The sequence below is a fragment of the Archocentrus centrarchus genome, chromosome 10 (assembly GCF_007364275.1).
Source record: "Archocentrus centrarchus isolate MPI-CPG fArcCen1 chromosome 10, fArcCen1, whole genome shotgun sequence".
NCBI lineage: Eukaryota > Metazoa > Chordata > Actinopteri > Cichliformes > Cichlidae > Archocentrus > Archocentrus centrarchus.
The window spans coordinates 4,053,582-4,080,316 of record NC_044355.1 but is presented as its reverse complement, the minus strand read 5'-3'; the positions used below and the strand labels follow the sequence as shown (position 1 = coordinate 4,080,316).

Below are 26,735 nucleotides of genomic sequence, written 5' to 3'. Positions count from 1 at the left end.
TCCAAGTTTATAGCACGCAGTCGCAATAACTTTGGCCATCATTTCCGACCACTGTTTTTCCTAGTGTGACTGTAGTATTTAGTGAAGTTTAACTAGCTTAGCTGTGCAGCAGGTTGGTTCATGCTGAAGAGTAGATTTCAGGGCCTAAACCTATTCAAACTGACCTCTAACCTTTCTTTAGCTATCAACTGTATTAACTTTCCAAACCAATATTGTAGTATTTAGTTAGATATTAAAATAAATAAATAATAAATTTAGTCCATAATGCCTGAGAATGCTTGTAACAGCTAATATGCTACAGGTAACATTCACATAATGTAATTTCCTTTCAGTTCTGAATACCTGAAAAATATACAGTGTCAAAGCATTTTTGTTTTCCTTCCCATTATTCACTCCTAAAGCAAGATTATTTCTTGCATAGCTCTGTTTCGGCAAGTTGCCAGCAAACATACTGCATTAGGCATTTCATTTACTCAAAACCATATTACGCTATGCAAATTAGCTGCGCACGATCACAACTCGTAGATCACAAGGTTTCCCTTAATTTACTCTACATGACGATGCCCAACTTAACTGTAAAACTGTCATGTAAAATAGAAAAATAACAAAATAAGGTGCAAGCAGGCCAGCATGCACAAATTCTACTCACACTGCACAGAAGTCGTTTCACTACCAACCAATAAATATTGACCAGAGAGTGGTGCTTCACTGCATTAATTACAATCTATGATATATTTAGCTTTGAGCAGGACAGTATAGTGGTCTATTAATTCAAGGGAAAGCAAGATCAACACCAGTTATTCACAAACAGCTGAAGCAGATGGTTATAGAAATGCATTAAAGAAATAGCTTTGCTTCTGAGACAAGATCCATTACGCACTGTGTCGTTAGCATCAGTTTTCTTTTCCATTTGTTAAACTAATTTTACTTTTGCAAAGTCTCTTTCTACAAAGATGGTTTCTGAGCCAAAAGCACTGTAATTTCAGGCTTTTGTTTTTCTGATGGTAGCGAGTATAAATATATGTATTTAAAGATCATGAACCAGAGATGCTGTATAATTTCAAAGCTTGCTAGAACCACAGAAAAACCAGGTAATAAATCCTACAGTTTCACTTTTGAGAGCAATGGCTTTCAATCAGAAGCCTTCATGAATATCTAAGCTCGGTTTTAGCAGTCAGACGTCAGGGTAAACAAACTAACTTAATGTGCTGCGCCTCATTCATATCCCAAACAATCTCCCCACACATAGCCCTGCATTATGCGCTATCCGTCACAGAGGATTTAGATGGGATACAAGTGTGTACACTGTGACCTGATTGGAGCCAGTCAATTTAGCTAGTTTATTAATTCCCCGCGGTGCACTGGCGTAATGATTATTCAGTGAATTTGTGTTGCACAGCGAGGCATCCTCCGTCACCAGCAGGGTCAGTGAAGGGCGCAGTCATCTGTTATCAGTATGCACATCCAACTGTCTGGCCATCAGCTGACATCAGAGACAAATGAGGGATTGTACACAGCAATTCCTTTATTGATGACCTACTGTTTTTCAAAACGTGGACAGAAATCCATGATACCGAGTGTTCAATGTGACCCTCGGGGTCGAAATGTAACTTGTAAACACCCACTGGGATTATGGATCATGTGCTACCAGTAGGTGCACACAATCGGTTTACTTAGGATGTAATGCATGAGTCTTGCTCAGCAAAAACTCAGTACAGCTGATGCTTCTTTTCAGAGCAGCCAGTTAATTTGTTTCTCCTGTGCTTATTGTTATATCACAGAATAGAACAATATCTTACAGTTATGTGCTGCGATACAAACTGTCATTTGTAAACACACCGCAACTTCTGTTAAAATACCTAGGCTTAGGTGGTGTTCCACCCCCCACCCCCACCCCCCATACATGTGCACCTTGCTGATACTATACCACAAACAAGAAGCAAACAAAAACATAAAATCTGACCTGAATGTAATAGAGACCCAAACCATCAACTAAAGTATTGCTGGAGGACTCAATGACACTTTGAGACACTGTGGATTCCGACATATCAGTGGGCTGAATAAACATGTTGTGTGTGTGTGTGTGTGGTGATAGCTTTATTGCTGTGAACTGCTTCACCTTAATCACTGAGACTAAACTGAAAAGATTCTAATAAAAAGTTACAAAAGGAATTTTTATTTATTTTTTTTTTACTGCAGGGTTTGTGCCCCACTGTAAGGCAAGCCCGGTGGAGTGGAAACTTAGGAAAACATCTTAGCCATCTTATATCAAACAGATTCCTTTCATAATCACATGAAACTGCCGGGAAATTATACCTTTTATAATATGCGTGAGCAGCCTTAAATAAAGCAAGGGGCACAGAATTCTTGGAAAAATGTAAAAATAAAACAGTTTGGGGTTTTTTTCTTGTGTTTTTTGTTTTAGGTCAGCTGATCTAAAGCATACAGTGCCTTGCGAAAGTATTCGGCCCCCTTGAACTTTTCAACCTTTTGCCACATTTCAGGCTTCAAACATAAAGATATAAAATTTTAATTTTTTGTGAAGAATCAACAACAAGTGGGACACAATCGTGAAGTGGAATGAAATTTATTGGATGTGTCAAACTTTTTTAACAAATAAAAAACTGAAAAGTGGGGCGTGCAATATTATTCGGCCCCCTTGCGTTAATACTTTGTAGCGCCACCTTTTGCTGCAAATACAGCTGTAAGTCGCTTGGGGTATGTCTCTATCAGTTTTGCACATCGAGAGACTGAAATTCTTGCCCATTCTTCCTTGCAAAACAGCTCGAGCTCAGTGAGGTTGGATGGAAAGCGTTTGTGAACAGCAGTCTTCAGCTCTTTCCACAGATTCTCAATTGGATTCAGGTCTAGACTTTGACTTGGCCGTTCCAACACCTGGATACGTTTATTTGTGAACCATTCCATTGTAGATTTGGCTTTATGTTTTGGATCATTGTCTTGTTGGAAGATAAATCTCCGTCCCAGTCTCAGGTCTCTTGCAGACTCCAACAGGTTTTCTTCCAGAATGGTCCTGTATTTGGCCCCATCCATCTTCCCATCAATTTTGACCATCTTCCCTGTCCCTGCTGACGAAAAGCAGGCCCAAACCATGATGCTGCCACCACCGTGTTTGACAGTGGGGATGGTCTGTTCAGGGTGATGAGCTGTGTTGCTTTTATGCCAAACATATCGTTTTGCACTGTGGCCAAACAGTTCGATTTTGGTTTCATCTGACCAGAGCACCTTCTTCCACATGTTTGGTGTGTCTCCCAGGTGGCTTGTGGAAAACTTTAAATGAGACTTTTTATGGATATCTTTGAGAAATGGCTTTCTTCTTGTCACTCTTCCATAAAGGCCAGATTTGTGCAGTGTATGACTGATCCGGCTTTGAACTTCTCCACAACAGTATATCGGACCTGCCTGGTGTGTTCCTTGGTCTTCATGATGCTCTCTGCGCTTTGAACAGAACCGTGACACTATCACAGAGCAGGTGCATTTATACGGAGACTTGATTACACACAGGTGGATTCTGTTTATCATCATCAGTCATTTGGGACAACATTGGATCATTCAGAGATCCGCACTGAACGTCTGGAGTGAGTTTGCTGCACTGAAAGTAAAGGGGCCGAATAATATTGCACGCCCCACTTTTCAGTTTTTTATTTGTTAAAAAATTTGACACATCCAATAAATTTCATTCCACTTCACAATTGTGTCCCACTTGTTGTTGATTCTTCACAAAAAATTTAAATTTTATATCTTTATGTTTGAAGCCTGAAATGTGGCAAAAGGTTGAAAAGTTCAAGGGGGCCGAATACTTTCGCAAGGCACTGTATGACTGGATTAAGCCTTATAATGCAACCGTGTTTGTTCTCCACTAAAGGAAAGCCATCTTTTCCATTCCCACATTCTACTTAAAAGGCACAGTCAGCACCACTTATGAGGTTATTTAACAGACAAAAAAGGGATGTTGTACTCCTAAATATGCATAGATTAGTGTGTAATTAATTCTTCCAATGAACTGATGGATTCTCATAAATTCTGCATTCATCCATTAAAAATACAGCAGCACCAGTCTGTGGAAGCTGCCATATTTGCCCACCATATCTGAATACAGTGACGGGGAAGGATATCACCCTTCGGACTTAGTGGTTGGCTAGAGATCAGCCACAAATGTAGCATGCCAAAGGCAGAGGAGAAGAGAAGTTGTAGCCATCTGCCTGCTGTGGAGGGACATTTAAATTCATGCCTGCACCTTCAGACTCAAGATATGAAAGATTATACTTATGTTTTATAATCAGTGAAGGGGGTCCCCTTCACCAAAGGAGCGAAAAACCTGAAGAAAGAGACAACACCACTGGCATCTTAATAAAATGTCATCCTTTTCCTCCTCGCCTCAAGCCTCATCTCCTGAACTGAAGTTAGGGCTCTAACACACAAAAACAAGCATAAACATGTATTTATTCCCGATATTGTCACTGTTAATTATTGTCAGCAGATTAGATGTGAAACCCTTCAGATAGCTGACAGCAAGCTGGCTAAACAGCAACAACAGCTGGTTATAATCTAACATCATGCCAACTAACAGTAAGCTTGAATGTCCTAAAAAAAATCATAAAAATAATCAAACTTTCCCTCTGATAAACAGTTTGATTAATTCTCACATCGTATGAAAGTTTACTCACTACGAGTCAGACTGCAACAATGTCAGAGCCACTTCAAAGACAGTTTAATACTGGCTAACAGCAGCTAACAGAGGCAAAAACAGAAACTGACAGAAAAGTTCAGGATATCCTCAACATCTCGCCTCAGTAACTCACCTCCGTATTGCTGTCATTGGGCAGACATGAGCTTCACTGACTCAACGACTTGTATCAGACTCCTTTCACGTTTTACATGCTACACACGAACGGGGACCAGAACTTTGTGGCGAATTGTGGGTAAAAGTGTAAAATACTGCAAAATATTTAATTAACACATATGCATTGCTAAATGTTGATGTTATTTAAATATGTGAAAATATAGTGTACAATTTTTTTTTTCTTACACAAACAACAGCAGAAACACACCGGGATTATGCACTTGAATTGAGAGGAGTAAGAAAACAGAATCCAGTTGGCTGCAATCTGAGATCTACTCACATCTAGTGGTGAAATTTTACATACTAACTTTAAGCAGCATTTCAGGAGTCACAGTTTAACGTAATTCCTATTTATCTTACACTGGGGCTTTAATGCAGCCCCCCAAGTTTATATTCTGTCTGATACAAGCCATTTTAGTTACTTTTCCACTCCTTTCAAGCCAGCTTTCATCTGATTGGTTACCAGTTATAAACAGGTTTGAAAATTATGTGGGTGGGGCTTCTGTGCTCACAGCCAGAGATGGTTGTGTGCAACTGAGTATTTAGAGCAGCCTAAAGCCTGAGCTCGCAAGGATTACAAACACATACTCTGAACTGACTAGTTAAAAAAAATAAAACAAAAACCTGTGACCATGTATTGTACAGTTGTGGATGGAAGTTTAGATATACTCATCATGGGCATGATTTGGCGATTTGGGGCATTAAATGATTTTTTTGGACTCTTCTTTTTCCAGGGTGGAATGTTTGGATAACACACATCTTTAATGGCTTTGAAAAAAACAGGAATTGGGTACACAAGTTTGAATTTATTTTGGATTTTCCAAAATCAGTTTTGATATGTGTTTGGGGTTATTGTCCTGTTGGAACACCCAACTGTGTCCACATTTCAGCAGTTTTTTAGATGATTTGAGGTGAAATTAAATAATTTGGAGGTAGTCCACCTCCTTCATTATTCCATCCACTTTGTGCAATGTACCAGAACCACTGGCAGCAAAACAGAGCATGATGCTACCACCACCATGCTTGACAGTGGTTCAAAACCTCACCTTTATATGCCTCTTGTCATTGTGACCCAATAGCTCAGTCGTTGTGTCTTCTCACATAAAGCCTTTCTCCCAAAGACATTTAGCTTGTCCATGTGGGAAGCTGCATATTTCGGTTGAGCAAGGTGTCGATTTTGGAGCAAGGTCTTCTTTCTTGGTCGGCACTCCCTCAGTCCAGTCTTCTTTCAGACAGATCCACACCTGAATCACTTTTACTTATGGACAGTTGTTTGAACAGATGATCCTGGAATCTGCAGTTTTTAGAAATGGCTCCAAGAGACCTTGCCAACCTGCATACATTTACAATTCTCCTTCTTAGATCTTTACTTTACTAGTTCTTTGGACCTTTCCCATCGTTCTGATGAGCCTTTTTACAAAGTGAATCTATGTGGGCTTCAAAAGTCAGCCTGTTGTCAAGGATTGTTCACAGATATTTGTACTGGTTCACAACCTCAACATCTTAACCAGTTATAACCACAGGCAAGGTGACTGCACTGTCTTGTCCAAAATCAATAACCATCTCCTTTGGTTTAGAAACATTTATCTTTAAAACGAAGGACTCACACCAGTCAGTGAAATCCCTGACCACTAGCCTGTGACCTGGGCCATCACTGTTGAGGAGGGACAGAATATCAGAGTCATCAGCAAATTTTAAAATGTGGCAGCGGCAATCATTGGTATTGAAAATAAACAAAAGGGGTGAAAGAACACGGCCCTGAGGAGACCCGGTAGAGGAAAAGAGGACGTCTGAAAGAACCCTGTTGACCCTCACCCTCTGAGAGCATACAGTTAAAAAGTCTATCACCCAATATATGAGGCCAGAGTCAAATCCATAAAAACTATTTCTTAGCCAAAATATGTGGTTGAATACAGTTAAAAGCAGGCGAGAAATCAATAAAAAGTAATCTTGTGAAGGTTTTTGTGGCCTTCAGATGTCTTAAAATCATATTTAAAAGGACTCTTGTTGTATCCTCCACTCCCCTGCTTGACCTACAAGCAAACTGAAGTGGGTCCAGATGTTCTTCAACTTTAGGTAATAGGACTTCCTTAACAATCTTTTCAAATGACTTCATTGTTAATGAAGCAAGGGCAACAGATTGAGTGACCTTGTTTTCTTGGAAAGGAACAATGCCAGAGGCTTCCTGTGATGTATGAACCTAGAGATGTCCTACCAATACTTACCACAGGGGGGCAGACCGCCACTAGGGCATACAGGGGTTCTGATAGCAACAGTAGCATAATAAAAAAACGAGTGAACCAGCAAGAAGTTGTCCTCCATGCTCTGTGTGTCGAGTAATAATGTTTACTTAGTGACACTATAAGGGAGCAACATAACATAAATTGGCGACGAGTCGTGTATTTCGGAATACTTTTCATCGACTGGCTGTGAAAGTTAAGTCAGCTTTGTGCAAGTTTTTGGACCGAAATGAACACCCGCGTTTTTGGATAGCTAATGTGCTGATCAACTATGAGCCAACCATCATCGGAGGGCCCGAGTGCAGCTAGTGTTACATCTGCGGATACAAGGACATCGAGTGCTTCGAGTTCATCTACAGTGCACGTAATCCCAGAAAGACGTATGATGGCTGGAATATATGGACATATGGACATTTTCGATGAGTCTGGTGAGCAATGGGCAACGTATATTGAACGTTTTGAGCATTACGTGGTGGCTAATGACATTCATGAGGCTAAGAAAGTTTCAGTACTGTTCAGTGTAATGGGACCTAAAACGTATGGACTGCTTCGTAGCTTAGTAGCTCCCATGGCACCTGGCACAATGACTTACAAACAGGCTGTGACTGTGCTTAAAGATCACTTCACATCGAAACCGCTTGTTATAGCCGAGAGGTTCAGGTTCCACAAGCGAAATCAGGGGGAAGGAGAAACGGTAGCACAGTATGTAGCAGTGCTCAAGAAGCTATCGGAACACTGTGAGTTCGGGGCTTACCTAGAGGACGCTCTGAGGGACAGATTTGTTTGCGGATTGAAATGCGAAGCTGTGCAGAAACGCCTTCTGACTGAGGAAAACCTCACGTTCAAGAAAGCTGTTGAACATGCAGTGTCAGCAGAGACAGCAGCACGCGACGTACAGCAGTTAAGTAATTCCCTGAAAGTAAACGCAGTGTTTTCGCAAGGTGAAAAATGCCGCCGCTGTGGGAAGGGAAATCATAGTGATGATGACTGCTGGTACAAAGACCGCGAACACACGAAACGAATGTGCAGGAGTAAATCAAAAAGCAGTCATGAAAGAGAACATAAACACAAAGATATTAAGCCTGAACAGAAAAGCCATGCACACAAACGCAGCGTGAAAGATAGAAAGAAAAAGATCCATCACATCGAGGCGAATGAAAGTGAAAGTGAAGGAACGAAATCGGATAGTGACAGTGACTTGGGACTGTATGCAGTGTCTCAGAAAGGGAAATATTCACGCATATCAGTAGTGCCAACAGTTAACGGAAAGAAAATGGAGATGGAATTGGATACAGGGGCTGCAGTGTCATTGATTCCTTGGGAACTGTACAAACGAAAGCTGCATAAGTTTCCTCTGCAACCCACTGATATCATACTAAAGACATACACAGGAGAGCCTTTGGCACCAGAAGGAGTTGTTAAAGTGCAAGTGGCATTGAACAAGCAACACGCTGTCTTGCCACTGTATGTGGTGAAGGCGGATGCTCCACCATTATTTGGCAGGGAGTGGCTGAGAGCCATTCAACTAAATTGGAGAGACTTAAAGACTGTACATGCAATTGAGTACAGACAGACAGACAGCTTAGAGACAGTGTTAAAGAGACACTCCGCTGTTTTCTCCGATAAGTTAGGCACCATGAGAGGAGTGAAAGCCAGGCTCACTCTAAGACCAAACAGTGTACCCAAATTCTGCCCACCACGCAATGTGCCATATGCTCTTCGACCGCGAGTGGAAGCTGAGCTGACACGCCTCACTGAGCTTGGCGTCATCTCACCTGTGGCGCATAGTGACTGGGCTACGCCAGTGGTGCCCGTGAACAAGAAGGACGGCGCCGTGAGACTCTGCGGGGACTTCAAAGTCACCATCAACCCAGCTCTCTGCATCGACAAGTACCCAATTCCACGTATTGAGGACTTGTTTGCTTCTCTCGCTGGAGGTCAACGCTTCAGTAAGCTGGATCTATCCAATGCATATCTACAGATGGAAGTAGAAGAGAGCTCCAAGAAGTTGCTGACCATCTCAACACAGAAAGGACTGTTCTGCTTCAACCGCTTGCCGTTTGGTGTAGCGTCATCGCCCGCCTTGTTCCAGAAGGCAATGGACCAGGTGCTCCTCGGACTGCCACACACTCACTGCTACCTGGACAACATACTGGTCAGTGGTCCTGACAAGCAGACACACCTGAAAACTCTGGATGCAGTACTCAGCAGGCTAGAGGAATACGGCCTGCACCTCAAGCAAGAGAAATGTCTCTTCTTCCAGGAATCCGTGGAATACCTGGGCCACATCATCGATGCTGCTGGGCTCCACAAGTCACCGGAGAAGGTACGTGCCATCGTGGAAGCACCAGCACCAGGCGATGTAAGTAAACTTCGATCTTTCCTAGGAATGCTAAACTATTATGGACGCTTTATCCCTGATCTGGCCACTGTGCTAAAGCCGTTGAATGAACTGCTGAACAAAGAAAAGAAATGGCAGTGGACGTCAGCCTGTGCATCAGCGTTCCAGAAAGCCAAAGCACTCCTGGTATCACAAGAGGTGCTCACACACTACAACCCTGAGTTGCCTCTCCGTCTCGCTTGCGATGCTTCACCCTATGGGGTCGGAGCTGTTCTCTCGCATGTCATGCCGGATGGCGATGAAAAACCCATCGCCTATGCATCCAGAACTCTCAGCAAAGCAAAACAAAACTACGCTCAGATTGAGAGGGAGGCGTTAGCAATAGTCTTTGGAGTACGCAAGTTCCACCAGTACCTGTATGGCAATACATTCACGCTACTCACTGACCATCGCCCGCTTACAACCATCTTCAGTCCAGTGAAAAGCACACCATCCATGGCTGCAGCTCGCATGCAACGCTGGGCGCTCATGCTTTCCGCTCACAATTACACCATTGAGTACCGAAAGGGGGCCCTACATGCCAACGCTGATGGACTGTCAAGGTTACCGCTCCCTCATGCCCCCAGTGAGAAACAAGGTGCAGTGGAGGTGTTCTACACGTCACAGTTGGCCACATTGCCAGTCAGCAACGCCGAGATCAAGCGTCACACCATCGGATTCCACCCTGTCCCGTGTCATGGAAATGGTCACAACTGGTCGTTTTCCAGCTGCAAAGGACGCAGGTGAGCTGTCTCCCTATCTCCAGCGCCGCCATGATCTCACTGTGCAGCACGGATGCCTTATGTGGGGGTTGAGAGTGATTGTGCCACCCAAACTGCGCCCCCGGGTGCTGACAGAGCTACACTCAGCACACCCAGGTGTAGTAAGGATGAAGAGCTTAGCTCGTAGCTACGTTTGGTGGCCCAGCATCGACTCCCAGATCGAGCACCAAGCAAAATCATGCCACTCATGTCAACGAGTGCAGAAAGACCCTGGCCTAGCACCCTTACACCCATGGATGTGGCCATCCAGTCCTTGGGAACGGATACATGTGGACTTTGCAGGTCCATTTGAAGGGCACATGTACCTGGTCATAGTGGACGCACACTCCAAATGGCCCGAGGTGCACATCATGGATAGCACCACATCCAGCAAAACCATCCAAGTGCTTAGGGGACTTTTTAGTCGCTATGGCATTCCACACAGTCTTGTAAGCGACAACGGCCCTCAGTTCTGCTCTGAAGAATTCAGCACGTTTCTGAAAGCCAATGGAGTCAAACACATTCGCTCAGCACCATACCACCCTGCCTCCAATGGCTTGGCAGAGCGATTTGTGCAAACCTTCAAGCACGCTCTGAAATCTTCCAGAGGAACTACACCAGTGCAGCAGCGTCTGGATACGTTCCTCCTGACCTACCGTAACACCCCCCATGCAACAACCAAGGAAAGCCCTGCAATGCTGTTCATCGGACGCAAGCTGCGTTCTCGACTGGATTTCCTGAAACCAAGTATGGCTGGAACAGTGCACCAGTCACAAGAGGCTCAACAGCAACGACGCCAGCTACACTCTAAACAGAGACAGTTTGAACTTGGTGAGCCAGTGCTCGTGCGTGATTATAGGAGGGGGGAGGATAAGTGGACGCAAGCTGTGGTGATCGAGAAGACCGGACCAGTGTCCTACAAGGTACATGTGGGAACACAAGGGGTCTGGAAGCGTCATGTGGACCAGATGCTGACTCGGCCCGAGTCAGACCCACCAGAGACTGCAGGGAGTTTTCCTGTGAGTTGTCCACTGTCACTTCCTCAGACAACCACACCTGACCCAAATACACCTCAACAGAAGGAGGATACTGATACAGTGCCACACACACCACATGCACCACCAAAAACACCCAAAACACTCAAGACACCACAGTCCACAGAAATGACACACACAGAACATTCAGAGACAACAGGGACTGTACGACGATATCCTGTGAGGATCACACGTCCGCCGGTACGTTACAGGGATCAGTAAACTTAACAACCACGAAAAAAAAAAAACGAGTTGAACAATGTTGACATTCCAAGATGTTGTAAAAAAAAAAAAGAAAAGAAAAAGTTGAAGAATGTTTAAGAATGTTTGCTTTTGTAGAATGTTGTTAAATGGTTCTGAGTTTTGATATTTGAAGTGATTATAAGCTGTGACATAACTCTCCTATTTTCTGGTAATGTTGTGGAGAAGTAAAGAAAGAAATAATCTCATGTAGTTTAAAAGGGGATATAATGTCTTACGTTTGTTTCCGAAGAAATGTTTTTGTTACTGACAACAAATCTTATGGGCTCGACACACGGGGAGCGACAAACGACAGCGACGAATGGGTCGCATCGCCACTGGGGTGAAACCGAACACACGGGACGCGATAGCGACGGCAGCTTTGCGAATCGCGCTCTTACGTCACTCGTCTCCAAGAAATGTGATTGGTTATGAAACTGGAGGGATTTAGACATTTTCAAAGCAGTCCGTGTCAGACACGGGAATAAAGATGAGGAGTCTGAAGATTTTATTGGAACTGACAGAAATCTTGCTGTTAAGTCTCCTCTACAAAAGAAAAAGACAACCTCGCGTTCATCCTATATTAGCACAAAAGTCCTCTCTATCCGTCTGTTTAACGTTAGTCTTGCACCAACACGTTCTCATACGGCTGCCTTTTATGTTTAACTCGATAATCACTGCGTGAAGTGTCATATAATATAGGAAAGTCAAACACAGCTAAAACGATGCTCTCCTTCCTGCTGAAAGTGGTTGCAAACTACAGTGTGTAGCATACTCTTCGCTCATTGGTCAGTCAATGAAACTCTTGCTGATTGGTTTAGTGCCACGCGACAGCGACAAAAGTAGAACATTTTCCAACTTTGTTGTGTCGCGTTGCCTGGTCGCGTGTGCACGTCTACGTGTACGAGCTCGAAATTTCACATGCACGAACGTCGCCGGTCGCTTAGCTGGAGGAGGGCAAGCGATTGTCGCCTCATCGCACAAGCTCCATAGGAAATGAATGGAGAGCGAGCGACGTCGCTCCCCGTGTGTCGAGCCCCTTAGTGGGGAGGAGATATGTGATGTATGAACCTAGAGATGTCCTACCAATACTTACCACAGGGGGGCAGACCGCCACTAGGGCATACAGGGGTTCTGATAGCAACAGTAGCATAATAAAAAAACGAGTGAACCAGCAAGAAGTTGTCCTCCATGCTCTGTGTGTCGAGTAATAATGTTTACTTAGTGACACTATAAGGGAGCAACATAACACTTCCCAAAGCTAAATTTTAATAATACGTATGAAAGAAATCCAGGGTAACTAAAGAAAGTAGCTAAAAAGTGCACAAACTCACAAAGAAATTGAAAATCATTTTTGGTATTTACATATTTTGCTAGCTACAGAAATGCCATAGGTGTAAATGCTAATGAAAACAATAGAGTGCATGGAGTGTATTTTGTTTTTTTGCACTTTTTATGCAATTTCTGCGAACCCCATTAGAGGAACGACACACTGCTCTGGGACTCGTTGGATGCATGTTATATAAGTGTAAATCCTCTGGTTTTGTATGCAAAAAAAAAAAAAAATTATTGCTCTATGTGGTTGCAATTCCACCGCCATTTAAAAGCAGTTACGCAATTGGGAGCACCGACACTCCATCTGGTCACAAAGAAAACAAAAGTTGTCTGCCAAAAGAGTAACACTATTAATGTGTACTGTGACATCTGACAGCACTTAAAAGCAGGCAAAGAATTAAAAGCAATCACAGTCCTTTTAGTCGGCATCCCCATCATAGACTTAACCCCGTCCTATGCAGGCAGAGAATTATCGGACCTAAACTTATTCTCCACCCTCTTCTTATAATTCACTCTGGCTATTTTCAGTTCCTCCCTCAGTTGTTTCTTCAGTATGTGGTACAGTATCGAGCCATTTACCAATTATTAAAACATATTACTCAAGTTAATTGTACATTTAACTGATTTGGAAATCCAAGGTTTATTATTAGGAAATATAGTGATGGAATGACTAATTCGTCACAGAAAGTGACATATGATGAAAGAGTCTGTAAGCTCATCAAGGTCAGTGCATGCACTTTTTTTGGGGGGGGGGGGGGGGCTTTTACAGCTTTATTTGACAGATTGCAGTGGAGAGACACAGGAAAGTGGAACGAGGGAGATGGGGGAGGACAAATGGCAACAGGTCAGGACTCAAACCTGCACCACCCGCACCGCCACACGGCATATATATGGTCACCTACTCAAACGCTGAGCCAACCTGGCACCCTGTTTCTTCAGCAGATTTGCAGGACAGAACCTCATACATAAGTGGGACACGTCACATATTTGTAAAACTTCCCAACCCTGCAGTGGTTAAAATCATAAAGTTTGGAGCATCCAGGGAGATTCCCTGAAGCTGCTGGACGGATCGCACAATAGCCTGAGAAGCTAGATCCAGATTAGCCTTGGGATGCATGTAATCAAGGGTAAAAACAACTGCGGAAATTCCCTTGTCAGGTAAAAAGGGTGCAAAGATACAGACAGAAATTAAATCTCAGGAGTGCACAGTGCCTCACTGATGTCAACGGTGTTGCTCCACTTTTTGTTCACACATAGACGCAATCCTCCACAAAGTGATTTGCCTGTCACCGTGGAGTCTCTGTCCAACTGAGTGGGCTTTCCAAACCCTCAAACTCTGCATAGGGTTCCACAAAGCCCACATCTGAGTCTCGCAGGAAGAGGAGGAAGAAATCCCAGCTAACCGCAGATGTACTTTGTTCTTACAGCGTCCACCCAAAAAAAAGTGACACAAGGACCAATAAGTGCACCACACAAGCAGGAGTCATGATTGTTGCTTTGTACCATTCACACCCAGGACGATAAAAGCAGTGTAAAAAACAAAGTACACAAAACACACCCAGAGAGCGCACACAACCACTGCTGCCTGTTGCCATTACCAGTGCCATCCTCAGGGCCTTGGTCTTATCAAGTTAAAAGAAACTGTAGATCTTTTAGCTCCACTTATTGAAATATTTAAGTGAAGGTGTGCACACATTTGAGCCTGCATGTATAATTTTGATTGAGTGGATTAGAGAAAATCCAAAATAAATTCAAATTTGTGTTTTTTAGAGTCATTAAACATGTATGCTGTACAATCATTCCACCCTGGAAAAAGAACGGTTCAAAGAAATCATTGAAAGCCCAAAATTACCATAACATTCATGCCCATGACGAGTGTATGTACAGTAAACCTCTGACCACAACTGTTAGTATATACCACTGAAACAATATATAAGAAAGAATAATGGGTGAGTATAATATAGTTACATAAAACACTATTTTTGTTGCAGGCATTTATTTACTCATTAAAATATTAGAATATTGGTATGTTTTACCTTTCTACTTTATATTTAAATATATTCCTGTTATTCAAATGAGGCATTATAGCAGCGATAACAGCTGCATGATTACCAATTAGTGCCAGGTATTACAGTCATTTCAAACTGCAGGTAGGCTGTTTAAAATTATTTGATATGAGTGGCAATTATTAAGTTAAAATAAATTTAGTGCTACTATGGACAGCTGGACACGATAATTGGTTGAACTACTGCTTGCATAACAGACGAAAAGGACCCCAAGTACAAGAAGTCCAGAGTCTGACTTTTTAAAATGGCAAGCTTTAAAGTCACCTGGGAAATTACTTAACAGTTCACCAGCTGTATGCCTGCTATATAGTGCAACTATGGCACTGACAACAGCTGTTTATGTTAAACTGCAGCTGAATAATGATTCAAGTCATCAAAAATTCCAATAAGAAAAAGTCCTGGATCATACATTTACATTTAAAATCCTTCAGTGAGTATAATAGACTTCTGTTCTTAACCTTGTTTGAATAAAGTTCTGTATTTTGAAATCTCTGTGTGGAGAATTACTTAGGATGCAAAGACAATTAGTCAGAATTATCTCATTAAAAAAAAAACAAACAAATGAAAATATGCCCTGTGCAGGTAAAACATTAACCTTTAGTCAGAGCATGTAGGTAACACCAAGGTCCTGACAGATGTGACTCCAGTGTGCAATATTTGAAGGGCATTATCCCTCCATGCATGCATGATGAGGTGAACGCTGTGTAAAGGGATAACAGACGTACTTGGACATGGCCAACATAATCAGATTGTCTTTGCAGATGGATCAAAGCGTTGCTATGACAGCAAAAAACAAGCTCTGAAAAGGGAAGGGGGTGGGGGGGTGCAAAAACCAATAGCGTGATGGAAATTGCCCTCCCCAAAGTGCAACAGCCTTCTCCCTTTGTTAACCCATTCAAGCTTCTAATAACTTTGGTCCTGATCCATTTAAGCAATATTTGAAGCATACTTATTCTCAGACATGCAGCTCTGTAATGCATTTTTATTTATTTTTGCAATTGCTTTGTCTTCACTTTCTAAACTCAAACTGTTGCTGTAGTACCTGTATCTGATGTTTTCCATTACAACAGCTCAGAGTCCTGAGGGAGCGAGCAGAGTGCGGTAAACAGCAATCAGGCTCTGAGCTCACTCGGTGCACCAAGTTTAGCTGGCCCACAAGGACGATGAATAAGAAAAAGGAGATGCAAATCGGAATAAACAACAGCTAAAACAATCTTAAAACTTTATACGGTGCATAAACAATGTCACATTCCCTCACACCAACAGACACTTTGTTCAAATAATTTCTTTGAAAGTCTCAGATGGTGAGCAAGTACTTAAGGCAAAGTGGAGAGCTGCAGCTAATGGAATGCACAAGCATCTACACTAGCAGCAGCAGCAATAGTAGTAAAGTGTATTTTTAGCCAACCTGTTGTCATGCAAAGAAAAGGTGTAATATATTCATGGTTAAACATCACTGGGCGCTTGCTCCCACAGTGACTGCATGTAACTGTGACCATTAGCAGCGTCTCAGAAACAATCTCCTGAATGTCACCAATTTGTTGACAATGAATTATTTGTGACACATTTATGGAGAAGGACATTTAATGACGCTAAGCGCGATTTATTTTCAGGCACTCTGAGCTGCAGGTATTTCGTGTTAAAACAACTGGTGAATAATTTTCACCTAAAGACACAAACCTTTAACCAATAGATGGGATTGTGAACCCTATAATAAGACTGACACTTAAAGACAGATAATTTCATAATTTGAGATAATACCTCAGATGTGTTAAGTTGGTAAAAAAAATGTTCTTTTTAGTTAAAAATGAATTCTCCACCAGAAAACATGTTAAGCTTGACCAGCGTAATTTCCTTCATATTCAGTGATAAATGATTTACCATAACTGCTGGAGATAAGTGGAATAAAATAGCTATAAGGCATGGGATGCACGTCACCATTTTTTTTTCAAACTGTTGAGTAGCTGATCGGTGATGAATGACAACTAATTTCACAGTTTGCCAATTATAGTCCAACAAATTAAATTAATGAAAAAAAAATTTAAGAAAATCTCCAATACCTTAAAACAAGTGCCAAAACGTGCAAACCATAATGAAAATTTATCTTTTAGTGCATTTTATCATTTCCAAATTTAGAGGAGAGTTTTCTTAAAGGTTCTTACTTAAAACCCACCGCTAAATCAGTATGTTTAAAACTCAGCTCTTCTGGTTAATGGATAGTTTGTAATGCTCAAAATTACTCCATAGATATGAATCTAAATGTGCATAATTACCACCTTTTCACACTGTCAATTTAGAAAGTTCCTGTGTTTTGAAATATCACACCAGAATTACATTTTTTGCCAAGTTTTGCCAAGTTTGTTTTGTTTTGTTACAGAAGCGAGGAATCTGTCTACGTATGTGGAGATAGACGCATCAGGTTCGCTAAAAGTACATTTGGCACAGTTTCTCATTTGATTACAAATTGTTGTCTGCTGATAAAAGGTGTCAAAAAGGCAGCCAGTTACAGCATTGCTATCGTCAGCTTTACACATGCCAAGTCAAAGACTTGTTTCTGTCAGCCCCCCGAGGTAAAGACTTGCTCAAAGACCTGTATCCATCAGCATCGTTAAGGTGTTGTGTTATCACCTGCTGAAATGCACATCCTTCCCCTACCAAATGCTAATTGCAGCACTGTGACAACACTTTTACTCCTGGTGGCGTAAACAACTCTTGAACAATTTATGAGAATCTATTTGAGGCATAAGAGCTTTTTCAAGCCTTTGAAGCAGAGCAACACACTATGTTTGAAACATTGATGACTTCCCTTCCACCTCAATGAGTTCGCTCCACAGCCCTTTCACTAAAATGCAAAGAAAACGTCTTGGGGGGGGCATTATGTCACTTCTTATGGTTCCATTTTTTTTTTATTTAACTCACTGTATGACTGCAGCTCAACATATAACTCAGTTTCATGCTGTTGCATGGTTGGACTATATATTCTCAAATTTAATTTCCCATGTTTTGTCCTGTTTTGTTTGATAAATTCAATCTTGTCTAACTCGACGAGGAACAGAGGACAAATCCTTGACATTATTTATAAAGGGGAAAGCCTATTCTGTTTTAATAAAAGCTGAGCTCTGCAACCTGCTGGTCTGAAACCGTGCCAACCTCAGTATCTCTAAGTACCGTATAAAAAATATATATATAACAGTTATGGTCAAGAGAAAGCGTTTGCATTCACATTTTAGACATTTAACTCTTATACGAGACAACTGAACAGTGAAATCCAATTTTCTCTTTAACAGTAAAAGCAGCCAGAGTAGAAAGTGCAAGGGTCAAAGCCATTACATGCTGACAAGAATAGCTGCAAAATATGCTCCTGTGAGCCTTGAATTATCACATATGATGGAAGCTGCTTAGATAAAAAAGTACAGCAAAAAAAAAAGAAAAAAAAAACAGAAAAAAGCTTTATTTTTTAAACAAGACAGGGACGTTTTCAGTTCAGGTAAAAGGACGCAGACGGGGACGGGGGGTGTTTACTACTGAACATCAATCTTGTCGCTCTCTGCAAACACAACTGACAGCACATGAATAGATTGTGCTTGGTGTTTCTGAAATCTAAAAGAACACCCAAGTTAAGTCACGCTCAACTTATTCATAAAATACTGCCTGACATATTCATCACAAACCACTTTGAGTACAAAGGGCATAGTGTAAATATAAATTAAAACTATACGATTAAACTGCACATGAAATATTTTCCAGCTTGTCAACAGTGCACAAAGGTATACATGAGAGCTGCTCAACAGAGGCTAAGAATCCCCACCCCCACCACTACAATGAATTTTAAAAATATTTTTGCTACTTTGAAGCAAATGAATCAAGCTACACTGTCAAAAAGAAAAGACTCTTTATGAATGAAAACATTTTTTTCCCACCTCACAGGGTTTTTAATTAATGCAGAAGAAAACCTGTGCTGTTTATGCAGAAATTGCACCAATTAATTTAGTGAATTCTTATTTACAGTAATTGGAAATGTTGTTCAAATATGGGGACAAATATTGTTTTGTGAAGATTATGCTGCTGTCTAAGATGTGCACATGTTTAGTATATACTAAATCCAGTCATGTCCACAAATGTTTGGACAGTGAGAAATTGTAATTTTGGCTGTGTACACCACCACAAACTTTCAGTTTGGATTCAAGGGGTTTAGCAAACATATTGCATTAACTGTATAAGAATTACAGCTATAAAAACTTCTGACGCACCTCCTTTCTGACTCGCGAGGTTTCCTCGTGGATCTTTGGTCTCTTTTTACTCATCCTCGATCTGCCTCTACCGTTTCTGAACGTAGCAACAGAGCACCAGCTGATAACCATGCTACCTGGCTAGCTACCATTACCCAACATGCCATTTGGTGGTGTGATTTCATAAATGTGCAATCATTAGTGTAACAAATTTTATATATTTCACAAATTATTGTGCACCATGATGTCTGCCCCACTGAAGAGAGATGTGGAGTATTGATTCTTTTTTTTTTCTTTGCATCGTATGATTACAAGCTTCTATCCCACTTTTCAACAGATCAGCATTCTACCTACACACTGGGCCATCCCAAGTTATATTTTTAGGTGCATACCCAAAAATCCTGAACTCTGTGTAGCCAAATACTTATTCAAACACTTCAAACAGTTCCCCTCAAAACTGACTCCACAACTCTCCTGGTGGCCAAAAATAAAATGCATTTACACACTTTGGAACCCTACATAGAGCATTTTGTCTCATGACTAGTATAGCGATATTTGAACAATTCATATCATTCACGTAATTACAACTGGTACACTGTTATATCCATTAAATCCACTACATCAGTGTAAAGAGATGTCATATCTTAGATCATGCCTCAAAGATTATTTCTGTTTCATTCAAGCTCTGGAAGACAAACTGCAAATAAGACATCAGCTAATAACACATATCCACCACTTTAATGTGCACCTGCTTTTTATTCAGTCGACATACTCATTACATTCTCCTTTTAGGATGTACAATAAGGTGTTATAAAGACAGCGAACTTACATTTTTTATGACATTTTTGGAAATGCCTTCATCAGTGTTATTCTGTAACTTATTCCGTGGATGTAATGTGAAAATGTGCAAAATGTGAAATACAACATTGTTGAAAAAAGAAAAAAAGACTTCAATTTCAGGAACAAGACCAAAAGGAGTGTGTTACTTTTAGCCACTTATAGTATGTGTGTGTGCTGGTTCCTGGCTGAGTGCACGTGTGAGAGTGGATGAGAGCACCTGGCAACCACTTGGCAACTTTCCGTCCCATTTCATTCCCTGGCCTAATGACTGAACGTGGGCCCGGCTCCTCTCTCAGTCTGTCCACATCAGGATGCAGCACTGAGTGCGTTTTCACCAACAACCCCATTTATCAGAGATTGCCACCTAATTGTAAGCCCCCCCACGCTATTCCCCATTACTACTTCACATTACAGTGGGCTGGGCTCCTCTCTATTCTGAACTTTTCAGGATCATTCTGTGTTATTGCATCTCTGGGTGAAATATTGACAAAGATGAAAAATTTTGAAGTGAATTCAGTCCAATGTAAAATGCTCTTGCTCAAAGCATTACAGGCTCTCGCCACATTTCAGGGTCTGTGATGTGAGCAGATTAACACATCTCTCTCTTCAGAAGAGAATAAGAAATACAAAAAGACAAGCTTTTCTGTTCATATTGACTGTTGACTACAAACCCAAGTCTTACTGCATTCAAGCAATTTCTACATGTATTGTAAACTGACTGAAAAAAAGAACTCAAGAATCAAGAAACAGCATTTCGTGCCTGACAATAAAACATGAGTAAGAGAGTCCTTGTTCCCAAAGCTATGGATATTTCTTTGTGTTACTGTTCACTAAAGACCAGGGGCAAGCTGGACTGAGCTGTATTTACTACTCGCTCCAGTTAAGGTTCTGTCCTAAACAACTCTCTCCTGTTTAAAAGTCTTCTTGTGGCAAAATCCATATATGGCATGTGACAGCAGTATTATAAGCTGTACAAAAACAGCCAAGACTTTGATTTTACATCTACTCTTATAATCCTAAAATTTATGGCCAGTTATCGCAGAAGGTGTTACGGCTGGTGCAGGCGCAGCAAGGAAGGACCTCAAAGCAGGACGCAGGCGAGAGCTGATTTGGCGCGCAAATTTATTAGAAAGTTATTCAAACATAAAACAGGCTGATGGGGAGCCCGCAACACAAAGAAACACAAACTCGAAACTTGAAACTTGAAAACTCGAAAACCCGAAAACCCAAAACTAGATACTTGAAAACTTGAAACAAAACACACAGCCATCGCCACAGACACATAGACAAGATGAGGAGTACAGAGGAAAACTAAGGGCTTAAATACACACGAGGAAATCAGGGAGAGTGGAAACAGCAGGGAACAGGTGAAACAAATGAACCTAATAACACAGGGGAAGTAAACTGAACACAACACACAAGGAGCACAAGACTACAAAATAAAACAGGAAGTGACCAACATAACGCATGCAGACTAAACACAGAAAACTTGACAAAGGGGATCAAACAATATGCAAAGAAACAAACAGAAAACTAGGAGAACACTAATAAACACAACTCAAAAGGTACAACAACACAAAGCTAACCAAAAAACAAAACACTGGGCCACCGACCCAGGACCATGACAGACAGCTTACACCAGCTATTTGGTGAGACACCAAGGTGCAACCAATTTAGCATAAAGCGCTGTCAACATATAAAGCAATCTGCTCATCATTCATTTCTAGCAGACAGTTGGTCAGTGTAATGAACAGTATAGTTTGTAGTTATGTAGGCAACTATTATTTACAATTATCATCATATTTACAGTGATGCGTTCTACCTTTACAAGCATTTGTGAAAGATTGGGTCATTGTAAAGAGTTCATTGAATTTGTGTGGCACTGCAATAGGACGCCACCATTGTAAAAGGTAGTTTGTGAAATATGTGAAAAAAATCAACTGTAAGTGGTATTATTGCAAAGTAGAAGTGTTTATGAACCACAGTAAGAAAGAAACTGTCACTGAAAAATAGAACATAAACAGAAAAGTGAAGACATTAAAGCAGCCATTGCCTATCTAGAGAAAAAGCATAAAACACACACACACCCCCTAAAGACCAATGCACGACTTTTTTATGGCCATGATAAAACATGGTCAACTAAGACTTCACTTCACGAAGGATCAGAAGAAAAACCTAATCACTGATGGGTTTTTTTCTCCTTAACTCATACAACAAGACTGGAGCCTTCCATCACTGACATCAGCTTTTTATCTCCCTCTGAATGCAATAAAACTTACAGAAACAAAAACAACACCTGAAAACTAACCTGGAATCACGGTGTGTTTTCACTCTGTTCATATTTCCCAAGTTTAACACAAGCAGTGTTACACGAAGACTGCCCATGACTACTGTGAGGTGATTAATGTCACGTACATGGAAAAGGGCTGAATGGCAACTTATATAAAATCTTTCAAATGTATTCTTCTTTGGGACTGCAAAACGTTATATTTATCTTAGACATGTACAACAAAACACAATAAAAAAGTTGTACATGAATGGGTCAAATGGACGTTTTTTTCCCACGTTTGGACACTGATGCGGTCTTGCCATTCACATAAAAAGGGACATTAAAGTAGGCTGAAAGCTGGAACCGACCTTCAAGATAATCTTTCTTCCTATGATTACTGTGTTGACCTTCAGATGGAAAAAGAAGCGCCGCTATTGCCAAGCCTTCATCATTATCCACTGTAAGTAGCATGGGTTCATGCAGATCACTAAGAATTATTGATGAATCTCAATTAGATTCGTCTCACTCCATTTAATTCTACATATTCAGGATATGGTTTGCCAAAAATTATGGGTATCAACATCCTGGGAGTCATTTATACACTCAAGATGAGTTTTGATGGTAATATTGTTGATCTTGCTAAGTGTGCAGCACGTTATGCTTCCTTTGGCAGCAGTACTGATGATCACCATGACACCCATCACTCTTTTTTTTCCCTTTTTTTTTTACCCTGTGTGTGTTGCTATTTTCAAATAAGCAGTTTAATGTTCTTTGAAAGTTCATTAAGCAATTCAAAGACCAGAAAATAAATTGCATGCCATAACAGTATACTAGGATATGGCTCATAAATGTTATTCTTATGGCCTAGAACAGTCAATGTGTTTTCCTGGGTTGTAGCTCATTAGAAGTCTGTACCCCAGCAGGAAACATTTGAGTGGTTCACACTATGCAGAGTCCTGCTGGTTTACATCTTAGTCATCTAATTAGGAACTAACTTACACCTGGAACACCAGGTGAGTACAATTAACAAGCATGTAGGATGAAATACCAGTGTGGTATAGAAAACTATTTAAAAATCAAGCTAAATTTGGACACCTACTGACAAATTTTGGTAGGGTTTGTCACTTTTCCCCATGACAAAATCCAATTAATCCTTATCTCATATAGCTCTAGTAATGGATTTGTTCCATTTAAGATGTTCCAGTATGCTAAACAAATCTGCGCACAAAACTATTATGCTTTCGCAGACAAAACTACATTAAATGTAGTATTTTTTTTTTTTGGCACTATAACATTTGATAAGCTGGTCTTAATTAAATTTAAAAAAAACTACACAAATTCATTGTCTACATAACCTCAACTTATACCAACTTGTTTATTTTGAGTGCACAGAAGTTAAGAATAAATCACAATATACCAAAATGAAACAGTTCTATTTTAAAGTTAAATGCAATTCACTAACGATTATGGACTAAAAACGCTGCGCCACTAGTGGGGATTAATTAGGTTAATTGGCCGCAGGTGTGAATGTGAGTGTGAATGGGTGTCTGTCTCTCGATGTTAGCCCTGTAACAGACCTGCAACCTGTCCAGGGTGTACTCTGCCTCTGCCTCTCGCCCTATGGCAGATGGGATACACTCCAACCCCCCTGCGACCCTGAATTGATGGAATTGGATGGAATTAATTGATTGATTGGAAGGAATTCATTGATTGATTGGATAGAATTGGTTGGATGGATGGACTGATGGATTGAATGGATGGATGAAAAAAGTTTTACTAATCTGAAATCTGTTGACCAGACTGTATCACTGTCTATAGGATACAATGCGGTGTAAGCTGAGTAAACACACTATAGTTCAGGGATCCTCAACTCCAGGCCTGCAGGTTTTAAATGTGTCCCTGATCCACCACACCTGAATCAAATGGCTGAATTACCTCCTCAGTATGCAGTCAAGTTCTCCAGAGTCCAGCTAATGACTTCTATATTTGACTCAGGTGTGTTGAAGCAGAGACACATCTAAAACCTGCAGGACACCGGACCTCGAGGCCTGGAGTTGAGGATCCCTGCTATAGTTTCTAATTTTTTTTTAAAGTGACCTCCTGTCTGAAGAATATCATGTTAACACAAAAAGTAAACATGTACTAGCAAGCAGTTTTTGACTTATTTCTAACATGGACATCTATACTTAGTGTATCACATTATATTTTCAAATAAGCAGTTTTGAATTAACAGTGTATAAAAGATGCATAATCATGATGCATTTTGAATGTTGTGGTTTGTTATTTTTGTTCACCTGTTTTGTTTGTTTTTTGTTTTTTTGTTTTCCCATTCAGATCTTTAAAAAATGGTCATGTTTAGTGTTTTTGCTTTTGTCTAGAAAAATAACATTTTTGCAACTGGAACAAAACAGTACTGTTAAATTGTTAATTGTACTTTAATGTGTTGTTGTAGCTTAGGTTTTTTTGTGTTGGTATAACAATGTTGGTGAGCTGTCCTCAAAACACTTGTGCTGTAGCTTGTGTGATACCTTTTAGCCTTCTCTGTCATCCTCATTGTCAAGGGTCAGATCAGCAAAATTACTGTGACAAAAAAATACGGCTTCCCCATTCATTTCACTGACATGTCTACACTGGGATAGAAGGAGCCCTGACCCCAGGGAAGCACAGAAGGCCAAACTTGCCCAGAAAAAAAACAAAAAATCATTCAATATAACTTCACTTGATGATCAGCTAACAACACTAGAAAGTTTAATAAGGTGCATCCATAGATTGTATGGGTGCATCACAAAGACTCAATAAAATCCCCAAAATTTCAGCCACCAAATCTCAAGCACAGACTTTACGGCCAGGCTGTTAGTACACTTAGGCAAACAGCAATCCATTTGATTCATCAGATAATTGCATTAAAATCTCCCAAAAGGCATGAATGCCACAAACATTGCCACGAGCTCCAAATTAGTGACTAGAATTAGCAAAGGTGAAGCCTAGCAGACAGTTAGCAGCGCACCTGTTAGCATCCACCTCTCCCACTTGATGTGTCAAAAATGCAGCCATTGCCATGAAGGGGAAAATTTGTGATAAAGATGAAAAACAGTTGGAAGTCTAAGTGAATTGATTCACTTTGGACCCACCGTTAAGTGACCATTAGAGGAAGTGCAATGTTTGGCTTTGCGTTTCAACTATAAAGTTACACAGATCTGTTTTTTTTTTCTTTATTTTTAAAAGGGATTCTATAATCATGTTTTAAGCTCTTCTTTATAATTAAATCAACAAAAATCCCTTGGCTGCTATAGGGCTATAATTCATTTAACTTAAGTGTAAATGTATGGATGAATGTGAGGATGTCAGACCTCACCTTGGTAACACTATAAACACACACTCATCAGCTGCATCACAGGTTCCATAACAAACTACTGTACAGGCCTTATGGTTTTAAATTTTAGACAAACACTGAGCACAATGCAAAATACCCTTAAGGCCCTTACTAGAAGTCATTTTTACAGTCAAACGATGAGCCTAAGAAGAGAATTGAATAAAAGAAACCCAAATGTAATATGTTAATTTTTTTGTGGGTGGTTCGAGGCTGCTATCAGGTAATATTGCTATCACACATCTTATGGGCTATAGCCAAGGATTTTGACACTCATCCATTAAAAAAGATATCTATCCATTTTCTTCCACTTAAAAAAAATATATGGATGTCAATTTAAAACTGAGCGTGAAGACCTGTAGTGCAAACACAGTCAAATGCTTTCTGAAGCGCAACGTGACCGTGCAAGGTACAGCTGGCTTTTTCCCCCCCAAGAAGGTGAAAGAGTATGATACAGTATTTAGGGCAGACAAGTGTCCTCTAATGGCTTAGTGGGTCAAGGAGCGTAAGTGGCCTGTAAAGCTAGCCACAAAGTCCTGCGGGGATTCAAAAAGCAGATCCTATAGGCCCTTTTTTTTCTTTAAAACCCAGCCACTCGTCTAAGACTAGCTGGGGTGCTCGTAAGCAGATGGTGCAGTGCAGTCCCACAGCATCTCTTTAAAAATTGCTTCCTTCCCTGACCAGGAAAAGACTGCACTCCCTGAATCTACAATAACTTGATTAAGACTTACTGTATGAAAGCCACTGCAAATTAAATTGTGGCAAAACAGTGACACTAGATGGAACAACAGGGAGTCTTCCAGTAATTCTGCCTGAGAACAGTGCAGAGGAACGCAACGTTCAACTCTCCTCAGAACAGCTCTGACGAGTTATTAAAAGTGTAACCCAGTCCCAGGGGGTGGTGTGTAATTTTAGAATTAATATACAATTTAGAGCTTGGTGTTTGCAGCTTTTGAATTATTCAAATGAACTGCTATGGGCCCGGGTCTGGTAGGAGCAAGCAGTAGGCAGTTGCCATGCATACAAATGAATAAATTATGGGAGATGACACAGATTAGAAGAACATAAACATTTGTGCCAGGAAACAAAACAAGATGTTTGCTCTTGTGC

General features: G+C 40.8%; 2 protein-coding genes across 3 annotated transcripts in view; one reads left to right on the top strand and one right to left on the bottom strand.

Annotated features, from left to right (window-relative positions):
* The window catches only part of fstl5 (follistatin-like 5), a 208,425-nt gene that overhangs the window by 136,183 nt on the left and 45,507 nt on the right, over nt 1–26,735 (bottom strand). The gene's annotated exons all lie outside the window — the stretch shown is intronic.
* Nucleotides 10,175–11,503, top strand: LOC115786468 (uncharacterized protein K02A2.6-like). The gene has a single exon (XM_030738620.1). The coding sequence runs from the start codon at nt 10,179–10,181 to the stop codon at nt 11,496–11,498; it is 1,320 nt and encodes a 439-aa protein (XP_030594480.1). The 5' UTR covers nt 10,175–10,178; the 3' UTR covers nt 11,499–11,503.